The sequence below is a fragment of the Lates calcarifer genome, linkage group LG12 (assembly GCF_001640805.2).
Source record: "Lates calcarifer isolate ASB-BC8 linkage group LG12, TLL_Latcal_v3, whole genome shotgun sequence".
Taxonomy (NCBI): domain Eukaryota; kingdom Metazoa; phylum Chordata; class Actinopteri; family Centropomidae; genus Lates; species Lates calcarifer.
Window position 1 is genome coordinate 21,409,083 of NC_066844.1, and position 25,471 is coordinate 21,434,553.

General features: G+C 41.2%; 2 protein-coding genes across 2 annotated transcripts; both read right to left on the reverse strand.

The window, feature by feature from the left end:
* Positions 1-494: 494 nt before the first annotated feature.
* On the reverse strand, positions 495-14,329 carry espl1 (extra spindle pole bodies like 1, separase). Its single transcript, XM_018673470.2, is given in 33 exon segments — positions 495-962; positions 1,260-1,424; positions 1,563-1,646; positions 1,749-1,864; positions 1,976-2,080; positions 2,248-2,415; positions 2,566-2,715; positions 2,892-3,014; positions 3,204-3,331; positions 3,555-3,748; positions 3,936-4,149; positions 4,407-4,538; positions 4,683-5,100; positions 5,197-6,341; positions 6,527-6,636; positions 7,154-7,310; positions 7,448-7,576; positions 7,691-7,862; positions 7,953-8,069; positions 8,202-8,336; positions 8,710-8,849; positions 9,027-9,186; positions 9,445-9,589; positions 9,997-10,239; positions 10,423-10,616; positions 10,844-10,971; positions 11,116-11,227; positions 11,383-11,484; positions 11,619-11,846; positions 11,848-12,369; positions 12,466-12,768; positions 13,025-13,113; positions 13,276-14,329. Coding segments are annotated over 32 exon segments (6,522 nt in total). The 5' UTR covers positions 13,106-13,113; positions 13,276-14,329; the 3' UTR covers positions 495-760.
* A 147-nt stretch (positions 14,330-14,476) lies between these two features.
* pfkmb (phosphofructokinase, muscle b) lies at positions 14,477-24,610 on the reverse strand. Its single transcript, XM_018673471.2, has 24 exons — positions 24,505-24,610; positions 22,998-23,069; positions 21,894-21,998; positions 20,409-20,482; positions 19,873-19,950; positions 19,384-19,573; positions 19,079-19,244; positions 18,955-18,999; positions 18,140-18,248; positions 17,946-18,041; positions 17,763-17,855; positions 17,554-17,679; positions 17,366-17,430; positions 17,208-17,271; positions 16,953-17,099; positions 16,786-16,856; positions 16,550-16,637; positions 16,266-16,418; positions 15,964-16,128; positions 15,800-15,861; positions 15,585-15,696; positions 15,378-15,477; positions 15,161-15,266; positions 14,477-14,782 (listed from the first exon to the last, which is right to left on the reverse strand). The coding sequence occupies exons 1-24, from the start codon at positions 24,593-24,595 to the stop codon at positions 14,641-14,643; spliced, it is 2,520 nt and encodes an 839-aa protein (XP_018528987.2). The 5' UTR covers positions 24,596-24,610; the 3' UTR covers positions 14,477-14,640.
* Between the last annotated feature and the right edge of the window lie 861 nt (positions 24,611-25,471).

Consider the following 25,471-nt stretch of genomic DNA (forward strand, 5'->3'; position numbering starts at 1 on the left):
ATGCATTTTCAAGTTTAAGTAATGTGGAAAGTCCATTTCACATTCAGTTTCATTATTGTTACAGAGAAATTACCTGTGGGAGTGATGATTATTTTGTACTTGCTTTTTTCATTTTAATTTTGTTGTACCATATGTACATTTAAACTAAAACTTTAATCATTAAATGTTCTTGATATTCCTGTTTTTGACCTCTAGGGCCTTTGTCTCTGACCTGCTTATCCAAACTCTGCATTTTAATCCCTGTGTACTAAGTTCTAAGTACTAAGTACTAAGTACTTCAAGAGCCAACTTTATACAGGCAAAACGTTTTTAAATGTTACAAGATCTATATGTGTAAAATCTAACTTGTTCACATTTCACACAGCACATTCTTGTTTCTAGAATACTATAAATACCCTGGTTCAGGTTTTTCCCCATCTCTTTGCATAAATGTGAGTAATTGCAAAATAATTTCTAAAACAGACACCGACTGCATGAGAGCACATTTATTAAAAAAAAAAAAAAAAAAAAACAATCGTTAACACATTGAATCAACACATTAAAATAAAAATTCTAAGATATTTTAAAAAAAAATCACACTATAGTTACATTGGTTTAAAAAATTGATGGATTGGTTTAAATTAAGAAAATGCAGTATATTAATTTTGATAAAACTTTTTAAAAAAACATCCTCCAGCTTGTGTGTCAAAACAATAATGTTGAAATACTGCATGGATTATTTACATCCTGCTTATAGAAGAGTACTAGCTCTCCAGCCCACCTACTGCAAGTGGACAGGTAAGCCGTAGACCACAGGTGCGGCTCCTATGAGGTGTTTCAGGTGTGTGGCCTGACGTGATGGGCCCATATAATCCAGGAGGGGAGCTCCAGGTCCAGCAGATAACCAGGACTCCAACAAGGCTTTAGTGAAGCGATCAATATCCCGATCTGTCACATCCCACAGGTTTCCCAAAACAAATGGGCTAAGGAGAGAAAAAAGGTCAGTCATAGTCAGTGTTCATGATATATCTGCCAAATAATGTTCAATGTTGTTGATGTTAACTGAATAACTAGTGTGCAAATGTGATTCATCAAGTTACTGGTTTTAACCTGGTCAGAGCAAAACTCCACTGAAAAAGTCAGTTAATTCAGTTATTTAATCTGCCCTATCAAGAATTCTAAAAGCTCTAATCCTATTTTAAGTAATTGTTAGAAACATATGTATTAATTAATTTGACAGTATTAACTGATTCAACTGCATGCAAAGACAGATGTCTCACCAGCCCGCTATGAGGTAGCTGAGAATGATTCCTTGTCCTTCCTGATCCCCGCGCACTGCCAGAGCAGCGCTGCTGCAGCCGAAGAGCAGAGAGGCTGCTCTCATCTGCCGTTTTAGGACCGCCTGACTGTCTAGGAACCGAGCGCCTGCGCCGTGGCCCACGTAACTAAAGGACCACAGGGAAGGAGAAACGTAGACAAAAATATAAAGTTAACAAAAATTTAAAAAACAATATATTAATTGAATTTTTAAACATACAAAACACCTCTCCCTTTCAGAATGCTTAAGATCATCACAAACTCACATGTACAGATCCTTGGTCGCCACAGCTTCTTCCAGTTCACCAGTGTCAGGAGCAACACCACACACACCCTCCCAGTCCAGTTTACTTTAAGGAGAACAGTAATGCAGTAAACGAGAAAGAAAGAGGAAGTGACAAAAAGATGGAGGAAATCTAATCTTCTCGTTTAACGCTGTGTATTGGTCTTACCTGCTAAACCATTCCTTGAATCGTTCCTGAGAGTTTCCTAAATTGGCGTCAGGGTCCAGCACGTAAAACACCTTCTTTGAATCCACACCTTGCTTTAGGATGGAGTGAGAGTCCATCTACAGGGAGAGATTTAAGTAATGAGGCCTGTATCCACCACTGAACTTAACTGTCAGTGCGTAAATTACATCTGCTCCACTGAACATTATATTTATGGGGTTTAATCTTGCCTCTTTCTGAACGCTCAGTCCAATCAGTGAGTGCAGAGAAGGCATCCGACTGACAGAGCGAGACTTTAAGATGGAGATGCTCTCCCATGGCAACTTCTGAAGGTACTGCAAAGGAAACAAGATAGAAGGTGATACTTCTATGCTTAGGCATTATTCTGCCTCACAAGGGACACACTAGAACAGGGCATTAAAGTTGTTTTTAACTCTCAAAAAGCCCGTCTATGTACAAGTCAGACCACAGGATAGTATTTAATCGAGCTGATGAAACCAACCTTGTCCAGGATGAAAACCACATGACCGTAAGGCTTGTCTCGCTCTGAAAGCTGGGACGCAGCTGTATGGAGAAGCTGGTCACACTCTGTGTCCCACTGCGGAGAAACTCCAAGAGCAAATCTTTGGAGATCTTCTTGGGAGAGCTCAGGAAATGCAGACAGCACAGCCTGAAATAAAAACCAGAAGTTAAGTAATTGTTGCTTTGCTGTTCCTGCTCCAGCTACTTTTGAGATCAAGATGGAATGTAAGGTTGAGTGCTGGTGCTACAGGATCCAGGGAGTGAAAAGAAATGGGAAAAAAAAAAAAAAAAACCACACCTTCAATATCTCCTCACTGCATGTCACTCCTCTGGCAGACAAAGCCTTGCAAAGGTGCTGGGCCTGACTGGAGAGCTCTGGATCTGATGAAAAGGGTAGAAGAAAGCTCTTCCAGCATCCGAGCAATCCTTCCATCTCTTTCAATAGTCGCTGGAAGAAAGAAATAAAGGTGCTGAGACAAAACAATCACTCACTCAGTCAACGTTTCAGTAACATTTCTTTGTCAAACATAAATAACCAAAAAAGTATTACTTCAGGTGTGTAACTTTAAGTGATGCAGGAATGGCGAAGCCCCCCATGTCTTCTCAGCTTTTCTCATCACTTACCTCAACTCGAGAGTCAAGTGCCCTGCGGCCCTCCCACCACTTGGCTTTCTCAGACACACAGCTCACAACCTTCTGTTCCACTTGAATACCATCCATCTCCTGCACGAGCCAGCTAATTGGGTACTGCACGATACAAAGAGACAAACAAAGTTAAAGTCATTTTCTGGAATCATTAAGATAAAACTTGCACCCCAAGTGATATCACAAGCCAACTTAGACCTGGCTTAAATTACTCCCACATAATATGATATATTATCTGTTTTCAGATTGTGACCATTTTTCCTAGATTCTGAACTGTGTTATTATCATCACCTGCTGCTTAGATGTGGAGATATGAACAGTGACAGGGACAGATCCTTTCTCAAGACGTGTCACTATGATGCTGTCGCCTATTTCACCAGGTTTTACTCCAAGCACAGACATCACACACACTGTTACCCCTGTAAAACAGAAAAAAGGATATAATACAATTCACATTTTGCTTAACTTACCAAGCACGGTCACGCAGTAAAATTATTCCTCAGGAAGTATTGTTATGGGAGAGGAATGAGATATTTTTCTACTAGCCTCTCAGAATGCATTACTGATGTGCAAACCATATAAATCAAACATGGAAATGTACCCACTTTGCTACAGAGATCAAAACAGTATTCATTACTTTACCTGGTGGAAGGTGTTGAAGTTGGTGGATAAACTCTTGGCAGTGGTTCTGGGGGAAAGATGAGGAGTCAGCAGTGGGAAAGGAAAAGATATTCTCCAACTGAGCCAACCTCTGTTCATTACAAGTCGGACCAAGCTCATTTAGACTCAGAGCATCCATCTTGTCAGCCAATTCACTGGACGACTTTCTCAGCTTCCTATAAGAACCATACAAAACGATGAAAGTGTTTAACACACAATTTGTGATAATGTAAATAAATATTAAGTATTATAAATGTTAAAAATGTTGGACTCGGGTATTTAAAAAATGCTTTTTGCTTGAGTTTTTGTGACCAAAGTGCAAAACCATAAATCAGCACTAAACCCAATTACAGATGTGCTTACTTGAGACAACTGGCTAAATGCCTGATTGTGCGATGGCGGCTTGTGATGCCCAAGGACTGAGCATGTAGCATTGCTGTAGTCATGGGGTCCTGCTGTCCCAGTGCCAAAGCCAGAAGACCACAGAGGGTTGGGTAAATGGTCGGAGAAGGGAAGTGCTGAAGGGCCAGCCAGGCTGAGCGGAGCAACAACTGAACATCCTCAAGAGAGAGATTCTCTGGAGGGAAAAAAAAGGAAACTGGATAAGAGGCTGGTGATCACAGCTGAGCAAAGAGTTAAGAGACCACAGCCCTATGTGGCATATTTCCTTTTTCTGGTACACACATATTGTCAGGCATTGATGTAGATGACCTTTAAAAATAATGTACAAATTCCACTTTTTTAATTTCACTGTAATCACACACTACATATAATCAGACTGTGAATTACATCTCCATGAAATGAGATACCATAAAGATATCATGAGCAACTCACCTGGCCTGGTGTCTGAATGAGAGAGGTGGGTTTGTGGACCTACTCTCAGATGACCTCTGCTCCTCAGCTCAGACAAGTCGTCTCTCTCCAAGTTACAACACATATCCCTCCGCAACACTTCAAAATCAATGTCTACAGAGAGGTAAGGAAGAGATTAGAGCTTGTGAATGATGATAAAAACCTAACTAAGAATATTATTATAGTAACTGCTAATTTTAAACTCATGCAATGTAATTACATAAACTTAGATTTTCTCCATGTGCACAAAATACACACCGAAATTTTTACTTGAAGCAGGATTGTCTTCAGTCTCAGTGTCTGATGTCCTAAGCTGCTCAATGCTCATGTCCAGAACTTCGTTCGTTTCCTCCTCAATGGTCCTCATTTTGTCTGGCTCCTCCAGTGTCTCTGCCTCTGTCCTGGACAGCTCCCTTCTGGTTCTTCCTCTTCTTGTTGATGCAGACTTACAGACCAAACTCTCATCATCCTCAGAGGACATGGCCTGTGGCACCGCAGTGCTTTTTTTACCCTTAGCCTGCCTCTTAGGTAGGATCTTCTCTGCAGGTGGATCTGGGGCTGTTTTAGCGCTCTGGGCAGCTCTTCTAGTTGCTGGTCTCTTTTTAGGGACATCTGTTTTCTCTTTGGGCTCTGCTTGGGTACTAGCCTCTGAGTCACTCTCATCGCTAAACTCCACCTGTATTGAAGTTATAAAATAAAGACATTTTTCATAAACACACACAAAAAGCTATATATTTTTGTAACAAAACCTCCACTCTGATTGGATACCTACTTTGAAACGTGATTTCTTTGTGCGTCTGGGGGCAGCAGGCACAGGTTGGGCTTTGTCTTGAACCGGTGACAACTCTTCATACACATGAAACTGTAGCTTTGGGGCAGTCCTCAGTGTTTTCTGCACTGAGGCAGGAGCTTTCACCTTTTGAACAGGAGTACAAGCCAAAGTAGGCACCACTGTGTTGAAGTCAAAAGCGCTGAGCTCCTTAACTGAAGGTTTTGCCTTTACCATTACAGGAGTCATGGGAACAAGCCCCTTTCCTCTGGCTGAGGAGCTTGTCACTTGAATCTTGGGCTTGACGGCCTTGACCTTCTTTGCCTCCTTTGTTTTGTCAGGAACATCAGGGTTTTTAACAGAGTCTTTTGACTTTTTAAGCAATGATGAGGGAGGAACTGTTTTCTGTTCTGATTTCAGCTCTTCAACCTCTTTTGGTGTGTTCCAAGTCCAAGCATTTGAGAACAGCTCCTCTGGGTTGCAGCCCTTTTTGGAAGCCAAGGTAATCAATGACACTATGGCTTTAGTTGCCATTAGGCCTGCTCTCACAGGTCTTAGCACAGGAGAGGGAGTGGAATCAACAAATGCTAAGCCAGCCTCCAATACTTTCCATATACCACAGACCTTGCTATGCCTTGGTTCCAGCACAGACTGGGCCATGCGAAGGTACACCCGGCCCACCACATCCTGCATCAGGGCGGGTTTAGAGGAGCCTTTGGTGGGGCCACAGGAAGGGAAGAGTTTAGCCAATTTTGCCCCAAGTTTGGCAGTGACGCTCTTACAGCGAGCTAATGTTGCCCACTGAAGTTTCAAACTGACTTTGGCTTCATTGGGATCCAGCTTCAGAATCAGATCAGCTTGTGTGGCTGCCCAGCGAGCAGTTGCACGGCCCAGACAAGGCTCAGAGCAGCAGGGGCACTGGCAGTCAGATTCATGTGCCAGAGAGGAGAGCCAGCGGCGAGGCTGGGCTTTGAGTGGCGGGGAGCTGGTCAGATCACTAACTACAGGTTCTTTAGCAATCCACCTAGTACTCAGGATGCCCTTAAAATCATCCTCCACAGGAGGTAAGGGAGACTGAGATTTCTGTGCTGGGCGACCTTTCCTCGGTTTGATTTTCACCTCTGCCTTCTGCACCTGATCTGAAAAGTCTGGGGAAAAGAAACAAAAGTCCATTATGCAGCTCAGTAAAACATTGCAACAGTAAGTCTGATGTAATGCAGATAACACAATATGATCACATCATGACTATACAGTTTCTCTGAAAGTCCCTGAATGATACATTGAATCAACACCCAACACTATTTGAACTGGTGGATCTGTGTATTTAACTGACCTGTGCAGAGCTCCAGAAGGTTTCTGACTTTGTCTAAATCAATTCCACTTTCTTCTCTCTCCCCCTGCATCAGCTCCAACTCAGCTTTCATCACGAGCAGTTCAGCACATCTAAAACAATGACATTAAAAGAGTGAATTCCATCAAAAAAGCTTATACAATATGTTGGTTTTATGTATTGTGCTGCGCTCTGGCCTGGTACGCTATAAATAAAGTATTAGTAAGCATGTACTAGTAGAACAGATTTGGTTATCATGCCAGTTTTAAAGGGCACACCCGTATAGTCTAACAGTCTTGCAAAATACCTTTAACAACTTTTAATATAAGACGGTGTGATCACAACACCACGAGGTACAGCCACTGAAATCAGCACTTACCTAAGAGACTAAATAAATTTTATAAAAAGCTTCATAAAGTGCAATAAGAGTACGTTATATATATATATTTATATTGTGCGTTTACTGATCAAGGATGGTCCCAGAGAAATCAACAGGTTCAAAGAACACTGTAAGTTTAACAGCACACAAAACAAAAGGAGCACTGCTGTGATGGTATCAGTGCACAAATTATCTTTTGGACCCTGTTTCACTATTCACATTTTAACCCCCTGAAATATATATGTACATACTGGCTGAGTGCTTGCAGCTTGATGGCCAGTTTAAGAGCTTCTAGGCATTGGAGCCTGGCGTCATTGATGGCCCCACAGCTGCTCCTAACAGCCACCATCCTCATAGAGCAGGTTAACAGCTCTGAGAGCAGCTGCCATTTCAGCACAAGGTTATCTCCTATTCATGGAACCAAGGGAGGGGGAGAGGGGGAGAGAGAGAAGAATATACATAGCTGACAGAACTGAAAAAATAATGTAAGTGAAGTATTATCAGCTTTCCCATGAGTTGTCAGTTAATGTCTGAGACAAATGTACCTTGGTCGATGAAGCGCACATCTGAGCTGCTGCCATTAGTCCCATAGAGCCCTTTCCCCACTAAAGTGACCAGTAGGCTGCAGAGAAGCTTCAGGCCTTCATACAGGGCAGTGTCTGGGCTATTTATACCTGAGAAACACAAGCAGAGGTTTGTACTTGGCTATAGCCACTACATCCTCACAGTGAAAAATAAAAAAACATAGCCGCCTGTTTATAGAAAATGTAGCAAATGCTTCTGCTAACCATGCTGTGTGATACGGCAGCGCTCAGATTGTGGTAGTGCAGCCGTGTCCAAACTCAGGTATGAGCTGCATGTCTGCAGAGCCCGAGCACGCAGCAGGTACCAGCTTTTTGACTGTCTCTGCTCATTCACTTCTTTAAGCACCTCACACAGATAAGGCACTCCACGATCCACCTGAAATGTGTCCAAAGAGAAGAGGGGCAATTAGCTGCACAGTAGAAGTCCAGTAATGTGAGAAATATTGCTGGCAGACATGTTACCTACCTGGCCTGTGCTGTAGTAATACTGAGCTTTCAACAGAACTGCCAGCATCGAGAGGGAAGACGGTCCCTCAGCAGTGATATCTGAGGTAAGATTTTTTTCTGCTTGTTCCAACTGGGCCTAAAAACGGACAGTTACATTAGGGTGCAATTTCTCATATAATAATGGTACAATAAATATCTACCAACATCATTATTGATATGAAGTGATATACTCGGTTTGCCAAGAATAATCATTACAAAACTGCATTACCAAAGCCAGTTCAGGGGCGCCCATATCCAGGAGGAGGCTGGCTGATTGACAGAGGGAGCTGGCACAACCATGGGTGTCAGCAAGATGGCGTGAAAGTCCAATAGCAAGTTGGTAAGCTTCCAAAGCCTTCAGTGGCTGCATAAGAGAAAAGGAACATTTGATTAATACACAGATACTGTAATTACCAACAACATGAAAGCTAATTAGAACAAACTGACCCCAGGATATACCATAAAATACAACTACAAATGAGGGTGGCAGCTTTTCCAAAGGCCTTAAACCAAATTTATTTGATTCATAACTGATTTGCGCTGTGTATTGTTGTAGTCAATCCATAAAAATTCTCTCCATAAAATGGGAGAAACATAAAATGAATATCCCTGATTCATATAAAGCTTTGTGAATTAATGAGGTGGTTATATGTGCGTGTTTAATAGAAGCTAAAAATCCAGTTGGAGCTGAAGAGAGACCCAAAAACATGCAAAAAGATCACATCTTGTATTACTACCTTTCCCATGAGTCTGAAGAGAGCCGCAGTCAAAGCAATGGAGCTACAAGTCTGTTTGGGGTTCCTGACAGAAGGCAGAACTTGACTCTGCAGAAGAGCAGACCACTCTTCCAGTGCTCTTTCCAAAGGTTTGCACAGTTCTTAAAGGGATTAATCACACACAGAGAAAAAGAATTATAAATAATCTATTTTAGATTAGACCCACCAATGATACATGGCAGAGATGCCTTCAGGAGCAGAACAACTAGTATAACATATATAATGATACTAGTGTCTAGTTAAAGATGATGTGATGGTATGAACAAAGAGGTTCCTACTGTTCTCTGCAGCCAGGTTGAAATGCAGGCCTTCATAGACCAGAATGCTGTCCTGTGTCTTCTGCTTATCTTCATAATCAAAATCATTGGTTCCAATGGGATTGGCCACACACCGTGTCTGCTCACGCAACTCTCGCAGTTTTTTGTCCTTCTCAATGGCCTGACCGAAAACATACAGAATTTAAAGTTGAGTTATACAGTTTAAATCAATTGTTTCAATTCTAATTCAGACCACAATTCAAATTATTAAGCTGCTTAACTGAACAGAAAAGACTACAGTAAACTTAAGACATATGTAGAAGAAACACACACACAAGACAGAAACACAGACAATTTAACATATTATTCAGTAACAAAACAAAAAAGGTGACTCATGAATACATGCACATAATATCCTGAGAGATCCAGCAGTGCTCACCTCCTGAAGATTCTTCTCAAGAGTGCAGATATAGAGCCAAAGCAAAGCATGGGCCTTGTCATCCTTCAGTCTATCCACATTCTCTGTGGTCTCTGGTTCTTCTTCCAGTAGCCGTAAAGCTTCATGGGTAAAATCAACTGCCGAGCTGGTTACAGAGATACATAATAAACACAGACACAGGTTAACCAAGTTGGCCCAGCGGGGCACCAGACTAGCTTTCTCAACTCCCAGGGACATCCACATATTCCCAGCACAAAACCACGCAGTACCCAAAACACTGCTCAGGTGCCAGGCCTGACCCACTTCCCTTGACATCACGTTTGCCATGTATACCCCATTCACACAGGACACCTATACATTATAGCCTTTACTAAATAGACTTTGTTGTTGTTGTTGCAAATGCCACAAAATTCACCAAAGCCAGGCAGCACATAATATGTTTGTTTTGTCATGAAGCCACATTAACATTGAGATTGACTGCTGGCAAACCAAGTGAATTTGTGTCCAAGGACCACTTCTCATTGTAAAATGATGCAAAATAAAAGCTCCTACCAGTCAGTCTGTTCACTGAAATCCTGGAAACACACAACCTGGGCCATTTCACAGAGGTAGACAGCACGTAGGTGTGTGTAGGAGCTCTCCTCATGGCAGATGTCCAGCAGATCGCAGAGTGTGTTGTAACGCTCCTGGGTAGTGTCTGCTGCCACCTCCTTATAGGCACGTAGCTCTTCCCCCAAAAGGCAGAGCATTATTCCCTCTTCAGGGACGTCGGGGCCAAAACCATCACGTAATGTCCTGTTTCATGACAAGCCAACAATGTAAGTTTCCTTTCCATTAATTTTTCTTAACACATGAATAAAACACCAATTCAAAAATCTCAGTGATACACACAACAGAACACATAGTCATTACATATCTGCACAGGAATTATTTTGAGATTTTACTTCTGTAAGTGACCTCATTAAAACTTGTCTGTACCTGAGTCGGATGTCCTCCTCAGAGTTACGTGCTGCGTCAGTCTTTGTTTTCACCCACAGAGAGACCGGTTCAGCCATATGAGAGGGGATCTGGTCCCCCAGAGCTTTCAGCCACAGAATCACCCAGTCCAGTGCTCGCTCCAGTTGTCCAGCCCGCCGAGAAGTCTGCACGGCTAGCATGAAGGGCCGGCTCAACTAGGTGATGACAATGTAAACGTCCTTATGGATTACAAATGATTGAGGCCACGATAACAGTACAGATGACAATAAACACAAATACATATGTAAAACAAATTCCCCCATGACTCTAAGATCATTTAGGGTTACATCTATCCAAGCCACCTCCTTATAGGCACGCAATGACACAGTAAGTAGTGAAATGTGTTGCATAATAAAACAAAACACACTTAAGAAGAGCTCACCCGATCAACAGACAGTGAGGCGGGGCAGTTCTTACACAGATCCCTGCAGAGGATTTCAACTAGCGTGAAGGCCTGGTCATAGAGACGCCGGTTATACAATCCACAGGCTAAGTTGCTCACAGCAATCACTACAAGACACACAGTGAACACAAAATGAGAAAAATGTCATAATCACATATTAAGTGTCTATATATGAAGCACTCCTGGAAATTTAAGGGAGCATTTCAGAAACACTAAAAGTGACCTCACAATATTAAGTAGAATAAAATCACCTGCTTTGATGAGAAGGTTTTCACTAGACAGCTTGCGCAGTTCAGTCATCATCTGTCCAGCTGTGGCTTGGCAGTACAGCAGCACTCTGTCCAGTGTATCACTGTTCTCCAGCTAATAACAACAAATCACAAACAGAGGTAAAGTCTAAATTCAAGAGCATTTAGAACTGCTGAAACATGTTGCAAGCATGTGCTCACCTATGTCATTTTCAGTTTTAGCATTACTATCATTATCATGAACTTGGATGTTACAGATGTTATCCTCACCTGTGATGCAAGCATGCTCTCATAAGCAAATACAAAGCCTTGGTAAATACTGAAACAAAGGGCCTGCTGCAATCTGCTGCCCTCAGTCTGACATGTCAAATTCTGTAAACAAAAACAAGCCACACATCAGCAAGTTCTCAAAAAAATATATGTGACCTCTGAATAATTGGGTAAATTAAATCCATTTTTTGATGGACTTAAAAGAACTATTTTTCTTTGTCAATAACTGCACACACCTTCTTTAGCATTTTTAATATCAGCTCCTGGTGCTCCTCAAGGAAAGAAAACCAGGCCAGGAGTACAGGACCACTTAATCCCTTGCTGTGGCCATTCTCAACAGTCCACACCACAAGTCCACACCCTTCCAGAACCGCATGAGCCTCTCTGTTTTCAAGGTCCGCTGAGAGAGACCTCAAGGCTCTAGCACACTCTGTCAAAGCCTGGCCGTTCTCCTCACCAGCCTTTCATTGTTGAATAAACTTTTATTGCTCGCTTGCCAAGCAACAGAGCTGTACACGGACAGTCAGCACAGTCCTTAACCTTGCTCTCAATTTCATTCAGGAAGGTAGAGGCCAGATTGTAGTGGCCAGCCTTACAAAGCACCCTAGCTATAATCAGCAGCATTTCAAACAGCACATATGCACTTGATGTCTCAATATACTGCTTGGACCTGTCCTCCTCCAAGCTTCGACCACCAGTCTGGCATCTACTGAAAAGCAAGCGTACTTCCTGGAGAAGAAACGAAGCATCCTCCTTGCTCATCGCTCCAGAGCTACTCTCAAATTCAGCGATGGCATCCTCTGTGTATGTGGGAGCTTTGGGGAAAGGAGTCGTGCTTTCTGTGTCCAACAACAGGAGAAAGCTCAGAGCTTGGAACTGGCAGTGGAGTTTGTCCCGGGGATTCAGGATTTTCCTGTCTTTGGCAGCAGCTAGTCCAGTCCAGAGCACTGAGAAGCAGCTCCGCAAAAGAACAGAGTAGTCTTCGCCCTACAGACCATACAAATATTGTAAATGCTGACAGCAATGAAGCAGTCACACAGTGTATAGCTAGGGATATACTGCACAATTAACAGTGACACATACCTGTTGTGCTGGGGTAAGCCTGCTGTAAAGCAACTCAGCGACATGGCTGCACTGACTGTGAGCTTCTAGCGAGCTTAGCTTCTTGACGATATGGAAAATGATCTTTTCCATGTACAGTGGAGTGCTCTGAGGAGCAAGTGCTGCAGAAATATCATAGCCATGAAGGGAAAGCTCCACTAGCTTTACCAACTGACTGACATGGTCAGAGTCAGGGGATCCAGCTCCAAGTTGATGGTTACAGGCTCTGATGACCCTGTCAAACAGCGTGCGACCCTGGAGGCCTGGTCGACTCTTCAGATAATTCTGCAGAATGTAAAACAAACTGGTTTAGATTCTCTTTTCAACATGAGAGAATTATCTGTAAGGTGTTTTGTATTTTATACACAAAATATCCCTAATACCTAACACAGCAAAGGCAACTGCGCTCATTTGGGTGTGTTTAATCCTGGGTTAAAAGTCAGCACTTCAATTACATTCTCTAAGTCTAGTAAAATCATATTAACTTGTAATGTAACTAGGGAACACGAGTGGTTCATCTTGTGATAAATGTTGTGCTAACCTCTAGTTCTTGCAGTAAATGCTCCGTCTCTTCCACAGAGGCGGTCAGCTTGATGTACTCGTCCGCTTTCAAACACTTCATGTCGACAGCTGTAGAGGACACGTCAGTTAATGTTTAGTTGCTGTAGTTTTATGTCTCGATAAAGAGAGCGAGCTTAGCTGTTAGCTAACGTTAGCGACATCGTCCACCACAATATGACACTGCTCAACTAACGTTTGCTAACGTAACTGAGAGCGTTAAATGCGAGTTACCTGAAGCGGGAGATTTTTGTAGCAAAACCTTTATTTACAGCAGATAAGATGTAGAATCGCTCGACATAATAACAGACTTTCAAGCAGCGGTACGGCTGCTGCTGAACTTAAGTTAAATGAAAAGATTCAAATCCTCAACAATCATGGAAACTGCACAACTCGCGCACTGTTTTTGAAAGGTGTTCGCTAACCAATCCGACAGCACATCCGCTTTTACCCGGAAATATGTGGACTTATGGGTAATGTAGTTTTGTCCAAATATCTGCTCAAAACCACACACAGTTAGAAACCAGAAAGAGGGTATGTTTTAACACCTACTGGTTTGACAACCATTTAACAGATAGATATCTCAAACATTAATGTCCGCTTGTATTTTGTCAAACCACGGCTACACACATCTCTCAGAAACAAGGGGCTTTACCTTCCATACCAATGGTGGAAGAAGTACTCAAATCTTTTACTTTTATCTTCGCTGATAGCAGCAATGCCACAGTGTAGAAGTAATGTGTTATAAGTAAAAAAATAATGCACTCAAAACAGCAACAATAAAGTAGTAGAAAATAGAATTACTTAAAGTATCTCAAACATATACTTAAGTACAATGCTTGAGTAAATCTCAGTTACACTCCCCTGCTGTTGCACACAACATAAAGTAAATAAATGTAAATTAAACAGTGCTACACAGAAGTGGCTTAAAAATAACAATATTACTGTCCTGGTATTCATAATTAATCTATAATTCAATCCCCATGAAATACAACAATATGAAATTATTTTTGAGGCCACTGTGAATCACCAAATAGCCTATAGACTACTATCCCAGATAGCCTTTCAGTTCAAGCATGGTTTATAAACATTCTTTGTAATTGGTGAGTATACTGATGAATAAAAATATTTGGTAGGAACACATCCAGTAGAGGGCACAGGTTCATGATCCCCCTCTTGACCCACTGCCGATCAGCCATATTTCAACAATCATGCTGAAACTTCAGGTGGGGCTGCTGGTTTTATCATTATTATATTATTATTATATTATATTAGAAGTGTGAAAAAGAGAAGCAGAGAAAAAGGACAAGAGACAGAAATTAGTTAATGTGTGCTGGCTTTACCTGGCAGATATCTGCTTACACCTGTTTTCCTTTGGAGCTCTTTTAGCTTTTAGCTCATCAGTTAAATTTTCTATCAAATAAAAATACCAGTGTGACTTTTGAGCGTTTATTGTGAGTATTGCTGTCTGGGTTGGTGATACAATCACTGTCTTTATTTATATTACACTTTTTAGAGACAGAGTTTACAAAGTGCTTCAAAAAGAAGACAGTCAGGTCATGTCAGGTCCTGACTGGCAAGAACAATCACACAGGAAGGCTACTGGGGCACTAAGCCTCTCTTCTTGATGACATGTTCCATCGCAGCCTTTTCAGAGGTGTCCAGGCTGATCTTGTACTTGGCCAGGATTTTCAGGATGGGCCTCAGCCTTATCCACCACTGTATCTTTGGAATACGATGGCTGCAGGAAAAAACAGCAAGAGTCAGAGCAAGAAGGCAAGTGAAAACAACAAAAGCAAAATTCTCAATGACAAAGCAATTTTACACCACAATATGGACAGACAGACTCCAAAGCAATTTCAAAGTATGCTAGTTTTATAGCTAACATGAGCTTTTTTTCTGATAACTAACATGTTAGCTTTAGCTTTATAGCTAACATGTTAACAGATAGCTGCATATGTGCATATGTACCTGTCAAACAACAATAACAATTTTATCAGTGTTTTCATCATATATATATATATATATATAAACTTTGATGTGCCTGTGGATTTTGAGTAAGAGCTTTAAAAATAAATAAATAAATAAATAAACTGAAGGGATAGAAATGAAGTCTTACTCAAAGTCAGTTTCTTCTTTAAGTTCTGCCAGAGGCTGGAACACCAAAGATCTCTTCCTCATGCCCAACACACAGGCTGAATCTGGAGAGTTGGCAAAGATGCGACCTGGAGGTTTGAGATTAAAAATAAAACAATACATCAGTTCAGGGAGCACAGGAGGTCAGCACAATAAAAGTACACAAACATTGTGTGTTCTTAGTGAGGTCATGTCCTCACCGTGTCTGTAGCATTCCTTCAGTTTGTCAGTCAACCACAGGACAGACTTGATGCCCATCTTTGTGCCAAAGTTCCTGTCAAAAGGAGAGGGTGTTCCACCCTAACAACAAGGAAAGAGGTTGTCTTATGTTTCTAGCAACGTATTGGATGGAAAATAATGAGTCTGTAACACAACAAACAAAAGATCTACACAGAGTGTACACACACCTGTTGCATATGTCCAAGTACATTCTTCCTGCAGTCAAACACACCCTTGCCCTCCTCTGAATACAGGTTGAAGATAAAATCTGTGGTGTAGTTTGCATTGCATTTCTCATTTCTGAAACACAAGTAGAATACTGGATGAGATATGAAGCCACAGTGAGCCACAGAGTGCAAAGTTGATTCTGTTCAGACAAGAGAGGATATAAATTCCCACAAACCTCAGAATCAGTCCTCTCTTCACTGTGGTCTTCATCTTCTCCACCAGATGTTCCACATTCACCTACAAACAAATCAGCTATCAGACCACTGAGTTTATAAATGTCCATCCATCCCCCATTGATATATGTCATTGTTCAGCTCTTATGCAGTAATAAGTTCAGACCTCTAAGTCATGAATGTTGAAAGGCTCCTCATAGATGTAGGCAGCGTCAGCTCCAGATGCCAGGCCGGCCATGGTTGCCAGGTAGCCACAGTGTCCTCCCATAGTCTCGACAATAAACACTCTCCTCTTGGTGCCTGCAGCAGATTGTTTGATCCTGTCGCATGTCTGATAAGGAGAAAGAGAAAAATGGGAAAAAGAAAGAGAGAGAATAAGAATATACAGTGATGAGTAGGTCTTAGATTTAAGGTTAGGTCTATGTTAGACTGTCTTGTGTTTGTTTTTGTGTACTACAAGGACTTTACCATGGTTATGGTGTTGAGGGCAGTGTCAGCTCCAATACTGAAGTCAGATCCTGGAACGTTGTTGGAGACAGTAGCAGGAATAACAACAAGAGGAACACACAGTTCCTCATACTTTTCTCTTGCCTGCACCATCTCCAGACCTCCAATAAATGCCTGATGAAGACATGAAGGATGAAATTAGAAAAAGTGACTTTCACATGTTGCATTTTTAGTGTGTGTGTGTGTGTGTAGGCAACAGTACAACAGCAATACTCCAGCCAAACCTCCATATTATATCTGCTCACCTCAAAGCCTCCAATAATGATTACAGCATGAATGTTGAACTTAGTGATGCTCAGACTGATCTCCTCCATGAACTCATGAGGCAGGGCTCTTAAGAAAAGGGAAAAACACAGAATTAGAGTAGATTACACCTGCTCTGTGTTTAGTTAAAATCAAGACTGTTGGTGTTCATAAAGTGCAAGTACATTGAAACATGTAGCAGCATTACTGTACCAAGAGCTTTATTGAAATGTCTCACCTCTTCGTTCCCAGCATGGAGCCCCCCTTTCCAGTCCATCCTGCCACTCCAGACCAACCAATGGGCTCAATCTGTGCAGAGACATTTGTGTAGGCTATGCATTGACAAAGTAAAGCTAATTAACTGTCACAAAGGTGTTTGTTTATGTACGCATGACTAGAATTTACCTTTCCATGAGCCAAGCCGTCGAAGCCGTCGTGCACTGCCAACATCTGGTGGCCCTGGAGAAGCCCAATCCTGACAGCTGAACGGACTGCAGCATTCATCCCAGCACACGGAGCTCCCACATTCAAGATGGCAATGTTGATGTTACTCTGGCACAGGCAAATTCGCAGAGACATTTGTCAGAACAAATGTATTTTCCATGGAGACTTACTGACAGAGAGACAGTTTATGTACACAGTACAAGTGCAGTTCCTGACCTTTGTATCCGGGGGGTGCAGGTGAGCCAGCATTTTGTAAGTGTTCCAGTTGTTCTCAAAGCTCCTATTGACAGAAATGACCAGAAATGTACAGACATTTGAAACTCAATACAACACTTGAGAATTTTAACTGGATAATACAAAAGTGCATGCCTCACTTTCCCCTGAGCTTCACAGCATCTTCAAACCTCCCTTCAGCCATGGCCGTGGTGACATCTTTAGTCTGATGTGGAAAAAGGTGAAAAGACAAAAAGGAAACAGAGACTTAAATCAGAAAAACTGTCATTTTGTATAAACTGAAGAATTAAGATTTTTTTGTGTACAGTATGGGAAATATTTGACTCACCACTTGCACACACTCCATGAGAGGCAGCCTGACAGCCATGTTACCAGACAGGCTGACCACACACGCAGGAGTTTCTGGTGTGGCCTCCAGCAGAGCCATCACAGCCTCTACACCCATCCTGCTTGCCTGAATCAGAATAAGACATGAGAGAGCAGACAGGCATCCAGAGAAGCAACAGATTTTAAAAATGTATAAAAATGAGATATTACCAGGATCCTGTCAAAGGCAGAAGGGGTGCCACCTCTCTGTACATGGCCCAAGATGGTGGTACGAGTGTCAAAGCCTAGCTTCTTTGATACCAGCTGGACAGAAAGATAATTTATGAGCAGTCTGCCTAACATCACTAGAGCCAATCCTAAGTGCTGACATGTCAGAGTACTGTCATTACTGACCTGTTTGACATATTCACAGCTGATAGGTTTACCACTGCGGTCTATCGCTCCCTCTGCAACAATGATAATGTTCAAACGGGAGCCACGACCTCTTTGCTGACAGGGACAGAGAAAAGCATTAAGATCAACAGGAAAACTTTTTTAAAGCCAGATTCAAACCAGTCAACAAAGATGATGCGAGACAAGACATGTACCTCTGTCAGTCTTCTGCACAGATGCTCCTCCCATCCGTCATCTGGGGGCATCTCTGGGATGAACACCCAGTCAGCACCACAGGCCAGAGCTGTCACTAAAGCCAGGTAGCTGCAGGTAAGAGGGTCATTAGCTGGGATTCAACTGTGACTTTTGACTTTATGTAATAATGTTTTAACGTAATGTATTCTTTGCTGATGTTTCAAATGTTAAAATTTGACAAGTTATGAAATGAGTTCTTGGTGGAATGGTAAAGCTTTTAAAATGGCATTTAGAAAAAAAAGACACAAAGATACTAATACAGAAAATATTTCATCAAACAAACTGTGTCTTAACATGATATACATCATATTAGAGGTAGTTTTAATTATTTAGGAAAGGCTTGTGAGACCAGTTTATCCAATAAACTACCTAAAACCTGCAAAACTAATAATATTCCCATCAGCCTTAGCTCCACTTTGTAGTAATTGCCAAATAGCAAATGTTAGCATGCTAACATACTAAAATAAAACAGTGAACATGATAAACATAGAACCTGATAAACATCAGCATATTAGCATTGTCTTTGTTAGCGTGTTGATGTTCGCATTTAGCTCAAAGCACTGAGCACAGTGCTGCTAGTATAACTGTAGACTAGTCCTCTTTAGTTGAGATGTTAAGGCAGTTCAGAGGAATATTAATTTATTTTATAGAGGTGTATAACCAGCAGTTTAGATGTAGCAGTTATATTACAGCCACCTAGTTGTAGTGTCATTTTTAAAAATCATAGATAAATACAGCTTTGTAACCACACAACATGCACACAGGCTGTACTCACCCACAGTGCCGGCCCATCACCTCCAGGATGAACGTCCTCTGGTGACTGCAGAATGACACATGTTAAGTCAACAGAGTTAAAATAACAACATATCAACATATAAATACCTACAGTAAATGTATACCTCTGTGCTGTGGTGGTGATGGCATCCACTATCTCTATGATGCGATGCAGGGCAGAGTCTGTACCGATGGTCATGTCGGTACCACAGAAGTCATTGTCGATGGAGCCGACCATGCCAACGATATTGAGGTGAGAGGAGGACTTGGCCTCATTGGGGGTGATCTTACCTGAGCAAAGGTTAAAGAGGCAAAAATCTCAGACACACCAAGTGTAGTAAATTGTACTATATATTATTGTAGAGCAGCAGATGTATAAATAGAATCATTTCACATGTTGGACAGTGTATTTTATGGCCATTGCTCTCACCAGCTTTGATCAGGTCTGCCAGCAGCTCGCTCCACTCTGTTCTGAACTGGTTGGCACCTGTCAGACTGCCATCACCTCCAATCACACACAGGTTGGTGATGCCCAGCTTGACCAAGTTGCAGGCAGCCTTGGTGCGTCCCTCCTTGGTTCGGAAATCCTGGCAGCGGGCACTACCAATCACTGTCCCACCCTGATGTCAGGCAAGAAGGAAGTGTTTGAATCCAAAACAAGAATCACCAGGAGCCAGACAAGGAGAGGGGGTAAGATCATCTGAAACCTTGTCTAAGATCCAATAAGTCTGGCTATTTAATGAACCTTGGCATTTAAATGGCATTTGACCTACAGTACTGCACAGTAGAAAGAGACTACAGAGTTACACACATCATCCATACCACTCTCAAAAAATAAGGCTGGACTGTGACTGTGAGAACAGTGGAGACAACAAACATGCAGATAAATATATTTTTACATCCTCATGCTTGTTCTCACCAGCTGCAGCATCATTGACACACTCTCCCAAGTAGCAGGACGGATATGGTCTCCTCCATCCACCAGGCCTTGGTAACCCTGTCAACAAACAAACAAACACACACAATGTCACCTCCTTGAAAAGGGCTTGTTGCTGGGAAGGACCTTTAGGCTTAATGATACAGGCATATTTTTATTCTGGCACCTGCTCCTATTTCAGTTCAACAAGTTTTGTTTTTTACAGAGGCATTTGCTGATGTTAGGCAGTGGAATAGCACTAAAATAATTCGTCAATTAAAAGTAAATTAACTGTTAAAGTAATTTCTCAAACAAAAATGCATAACATTCACATGGTGCCAGCTTCTCATTTGAGATCATTTGTAGTTTATATCATTGTAAATTTATTTTTTTTTTTTGTTTTGGACAGTCAAACAAATGAACAGCCCTTTAGCTTCTCAATAAATCCAAATTTTCACAGTCTGATATATTTATGCTGATATTGTAAAGACTTAATTAATTAATTAATAATTTAAAAAACAAACAGAAGCAGTATTTACCTCATGGACAAAGAACACCTTGGCTCCAGTGTAAAGTCCGACTCGAACTGTGGCCCTTACAGCTGCATTCATACCTGTAGGCACAGTATGTATGCACATTAGCACTTGTAATTATATTATGATAGCACTCACACACAGGTTTGTGCTCTATATTTCTGCAAAACATGTGGGTTACTTTTTTGTAGCTGACAAATGCACATTTTATATATATTTATAAATATAATATATTTAAAGATGATAGGTACAATTATATGAAGTTTGAAACCTTTCATGGATTTTGGGTAGATTGTCTTTAGTTTTATATCTCAGTGCATGACATGTTACATTGATGCTGCACAGCTCGTGATAACTGACTAATTTTAGCATTTCTTTGCTTAGAGTTCACCTTAACCTGCTGCTGCAGCTGCTGAACATCACATGGGCGCAACAACAACACAAACTTAAGGCAGATGATAAAATCATACTATAGACTGTGATGTAATTGTTGCTAACAGTAAGATTGTCAGAGATAGTGGGAAGCTTATATTGCAGGAAAGGCAAGTGGGCCTCTGCCTGCTTTCTCAACACTCAAGGGGGGTTGCTTAAAGGACAAGATGTGGATAGATTAACCTTAGGGGTGCCAGGAGCATCTCCACTTACAGTGTAGAGGAGGAGAGGAGAGAGAATTAGAGTAGGACGGCCCTCTCACTCACAACCTCACCACTTTATAAACACATGACAGAAAGGTCATGCCTCTAAAATTAGAGGCAGATACAGAGTTAGAGAGACAGGATAAAGGACAGGAAGTTGGACTAAAGGATGTCAAGATGACTAAAAAGTAAGGCTATAATGAGGATTGTGTATGATGATTACAAATGAGAAAGGAGAAGAGTGAGGGACTCTAGTTTTACAGGTATGCATTTACACACTTCTGCAAAGGTCTTACAAAGTTCACATACGTAGAAAAATAGGCAGATGGACGGCTCATTGCCTCACACGCTCACACTACAGGGGTGTGTGGGGTCAGTGACACACTTCCTAAAAGGTCACAGTGGAGATATTCCTCGTCAAGTTAAAGGTCAGAGGAGCATCTGTCTCACTCTGTGGTCCCAGCAGCTTTGAATGGAGAAGTCCATGTTACCCTTCCCATAAGTTATGCCATGAGATAAGCTATGAGACAGACATCTAGATAACTGTTCAGGTCATTAAAGCATTATTATTGGTAATAAAATATTATGAGTAGTCAGATTTGATATAAAAGGGAGATGCTGTCATGAATGTGGCAAGAAGGGAATAAAAGTAGTGTCGCTTAATATTTAGGTTTTCACTCATTTTAGAACGTATATACTTCATTATTTGGCATTAAACCCTGGCATTGCAGAGTAACTAATTACTGTCTTTCCACTCACTAGGTCTTCTCAGCCACCTGCTATTGCATACAAACAACAGACATGCCCAGCCTTGGCACTCCACACTCACATACCACCCTGGAAACCCTCCACTTACCCTGAGCGTCGCCTCCCGAGGTCAGCACAGCGATTGCCCGACCCACTCCTATCTTGGTGGGGTCGACGGGAGCCAGTTGTGCCATGGTCCTGGAGCTGAAGCTGGCTGAGGGAAAGAGGCTTTGAGTGTAAAAATCCCAGCCACCCTGCTTCACTGTGTGTGGAGTGCAAGGAGCCTCTCACCTCTAACTGAGCCTGCCTGTTATGGAAAGTTATAGCAGTTGCAAGGGTGCACAGCTTAACTATCCTCTTGGCAGACATCGAGGCACACATAGTTGCGCAAGCACATTTAGACACGCACACGCACGCACACACACACACACACACACACACACACACCACACACACACACACACACACACACACACACACACACACAGTGCCTATTAAAAGTGTTAAGCTCCCCTCATCCTCATCCAAGACTTCTGCCACAAATTCTGGATTGTTTTGAAATCTGGACCCTGACCACTCCAGGACAGTAATGTTGGTGTTTTAAAGCTGTTCCTGTGTACCTTTAGTTTTGGCAAGGTAAAAAATAAATTTTAGTTTTATTCTACTTCTTATGCAGACTACAGCAGGGGCTCCTACAGGATTTCTCTGTGTTCAGATACATTCATTTCACAAATGTAGCCTGCTTTAAACAATTTAAGGTTGAGCCATAATTAAAATAATAATAATAATAATAATTCACCTTTCTGAGGAGAGGCAGAGTTGTATGTATAAATGTTTTATGTAAAGAATTCATGTAACAAAACACTGATAACACCAGTGACTTAGATGTGTGTGGTGAACTGGGCAATTACTTACAATTTATTGTTACAATTTATTGTTTCATTATTGCATGCAATTCATTTTAGGTTTTATATATCAATTACATTTGTTTTATTTTTGACATTAAAGTATGTTTTTTGTAGTATCAGTATCAGAATCTCTGTTAACATTCACTGTGATTCAATGTTGTAGCCATCAATCCATATTCACTGTATATTAGACATCTGTACATGTCTGATCTCTGGAACTGAATTTTAGATCATTTCCTTCATTTCCTGCTGCCTCTACATATTCAAACTGACAATAATAGTCCTTTAATTTCAGTCTGGCTTACCAGCATCCCCTACTGGATCAGAGCTCGAGGACTTCTTGCTCTCAAATTCAGATGCTGAAAGGTCATCACCACCTGAAGAGGACAAACGATACCACTTTACCTCAAACAGTGATCCAGCCTCAGCTGCACTGTGTCTATGACTCCACTCTACAGCTGAATCATCAGCTGTTATCATAGAAAACAAGCTCCATAACTCACTCCAGTTTACAAGGCAGCTTCTCACTCACATGATAGACCCTCTCTACAAAAAACCACCTGCTCGAGCATTATTCCTCAGCATTTTCTCTCGTATCCATTTTGTTAGTGAAGGCCACTATCTGTACATGGCAGGTTAGTTTACTCCCACTGGCCTTATCTTGTCTTTTGCTTTGAGCTGCAGCTGATAGGCTGGTGATTGAGGACTGCATGCTGCGGAAAATGCACATACATATATTTTGCACAAGTTCCTTTATTAAGAAAAACAAATTGTCTCCTCTGAATTCAGCAAATCAGATATGTACCACTCAATACAGATTGATGTCATGCCTTCCAAGTAGATAAAACTAGTTGCGCACTAACAAGACCCCTGAGTATTATAAACTGATGGCTCCCACTCATAAAACCTATATATATATATATATTTTAAATTCACACTCAGTTTCTTTGGATATACATTTTCTGTATAGAAGAAATTCAAACCCCAAAGCCCCCATGACATAACTAAGTTATTTTCCCTTTCTAATTGTCTCCTCTTCCACCAACAGAGACATTATATCTTGTTGGTCTGCTATTCATGTCTAGAATTATGAATAAGATGAGTAATTAAATACAACACAGTACTACACTTAGATGTGGGTATAGGCTTGTCTGTGTGTGTCTGGCGACGTGTTGTGACTGTCTTTGTTCAATCACTGATTTAATTTAAGCACCGACAATACTGACATGCTTTTATTTTCTCTGCATATTAAGGTAGAACTACAACAGGCATGTAAAGGTCAATATTAATACTGTAGTCAGTGTGGTATAAACTTAAAATAAAAGCAACAATCATGTTTAAGAATGTGAATTACTGATACTGATGGCTGCAGGAATTGATTAAAATGAAACAGAAAGATTCAGTTTGACAACGGTGAGAGTAGGAGGCTCGTCTCTTGAAGGCAGCTCATCAGAGTTGTCTTTAAATAGATTCAGGATCTCTGAATGCAGACACAGAGCTGCTATCTATAAAACAAACAGAAACCCCTCCCCTTACTCCATCGCCATTACTGTAAAACTGCACAGTCATTCCTATAACTGCACATGTCAAAACATATCTTGCTTGTGGATTTATTGCCTGGTAAATATATGTGACAATTTCACAAAATATTACCTGTCAAAAGTTTCCCAAAGCAATGCTCAGGCAAATGCAATGTGCGGGCTGGTCCCACACATTAAAATGTAATAAAAAGTGCACTGACTGAAACAGAGACAGACAGGATAGTCCTGTCACAAACACACAAAGACACAAATATCCATACTGTGTGCATACCTTGACCTTTCTTTCTGAGCCAGAGCAGCAGACAGGCCAGCAGCGTGACAGTAAGAAACCACTGGGCTGAGAGGACGGACGGGTACCACATGTTCCTACTCCAGATCTGATCTGTATTAATAGCTTTGATATCACCACTTCATTGTCGAGTAATGACCTTCATTGCATGGCGGGTAATCAGATACAACCTGCCAGCGTCTGTAATAATAATAATAAGGCTGTAGTGCTGGGTAGTTGCCCAAGCATCACGTTTTTTGTGTGCTGTAAAGTAGACAAGAGAGTGTAAGTTTTATGTTTCAAATAGGTATTTATTAATTTACCCAATGAATTAGAAAATACAAAGCACAGGTGAATATTAATTGAATTGGACTGGACCCTACACAACATCTAAAAAACATATTTTTAAAAAATGCTACTGAAAAATTCACTCAAACCATCTTGGCTGTATAATTCATGAAAGTTGAAACTATGAGATTTTGGTGACATAAAATTGAATATTTTCATAGACAATGGTGCATCTTATTATTGCTATTTTAATGAATAAAGATTTAATGTTAAAGTTCATGTTGATTTATCTGATTTGATGTGACACAAAAAGCTAACTTGTGTCTAACTAACTAAACATAGATCAGTCAGTGTTGATTAACTTGACAAAAATGTAATTCAAAAGTGGATAAATTACTACGTTTTCAGGTGCAGTATATAGGACAGTATATTTGTGCTGTGAGGTAAAACAGGGACAGTGTTTTTAAACCACTCCTGATTGACGTTGCAGCCACTCAGAAGACAGCAAGCTATGCAACAATGTGGCAGTGACACTGGACTGACTTGCATGCCAGAGCAGATTGAGATTATAATAGTGGAACACATGCAGCCTGACAATGTGAAAGCACACACGGACACACATTATGCATGCACACACGTTTACAGGACCCTCATTGACATAATGCATTCCTTAGCACCTAAT

What these genes read in the sequence shown, in the direction of transcription:
- pfkmb (XM_018673471.2), bottom strand. Translation starts at nt 24,595, where the DNA reads ATGTGGTACCCGTCCGTCCTCTCAGCCCAGTGGTTTCTTACTGTCACG. An exon ending in AGGTGTTCTTTGTCCATGAG is followed by an intron (nt 19,951 to 20,408) that starts GTAAATACTGCT and finishes GTTTGTTGACAG; the next exon opens with GGTTACCAAGGCCTGGTGGA. An exon ending in CTGCCTTTGACAGGATCCTG is followed by an intron (nt 17,680 to 17,762) that starts GTAATATCTCAT and finishes ATTCTGATTCAG; the next exon opens with GCAAGCAGGATGGGTGTAGA.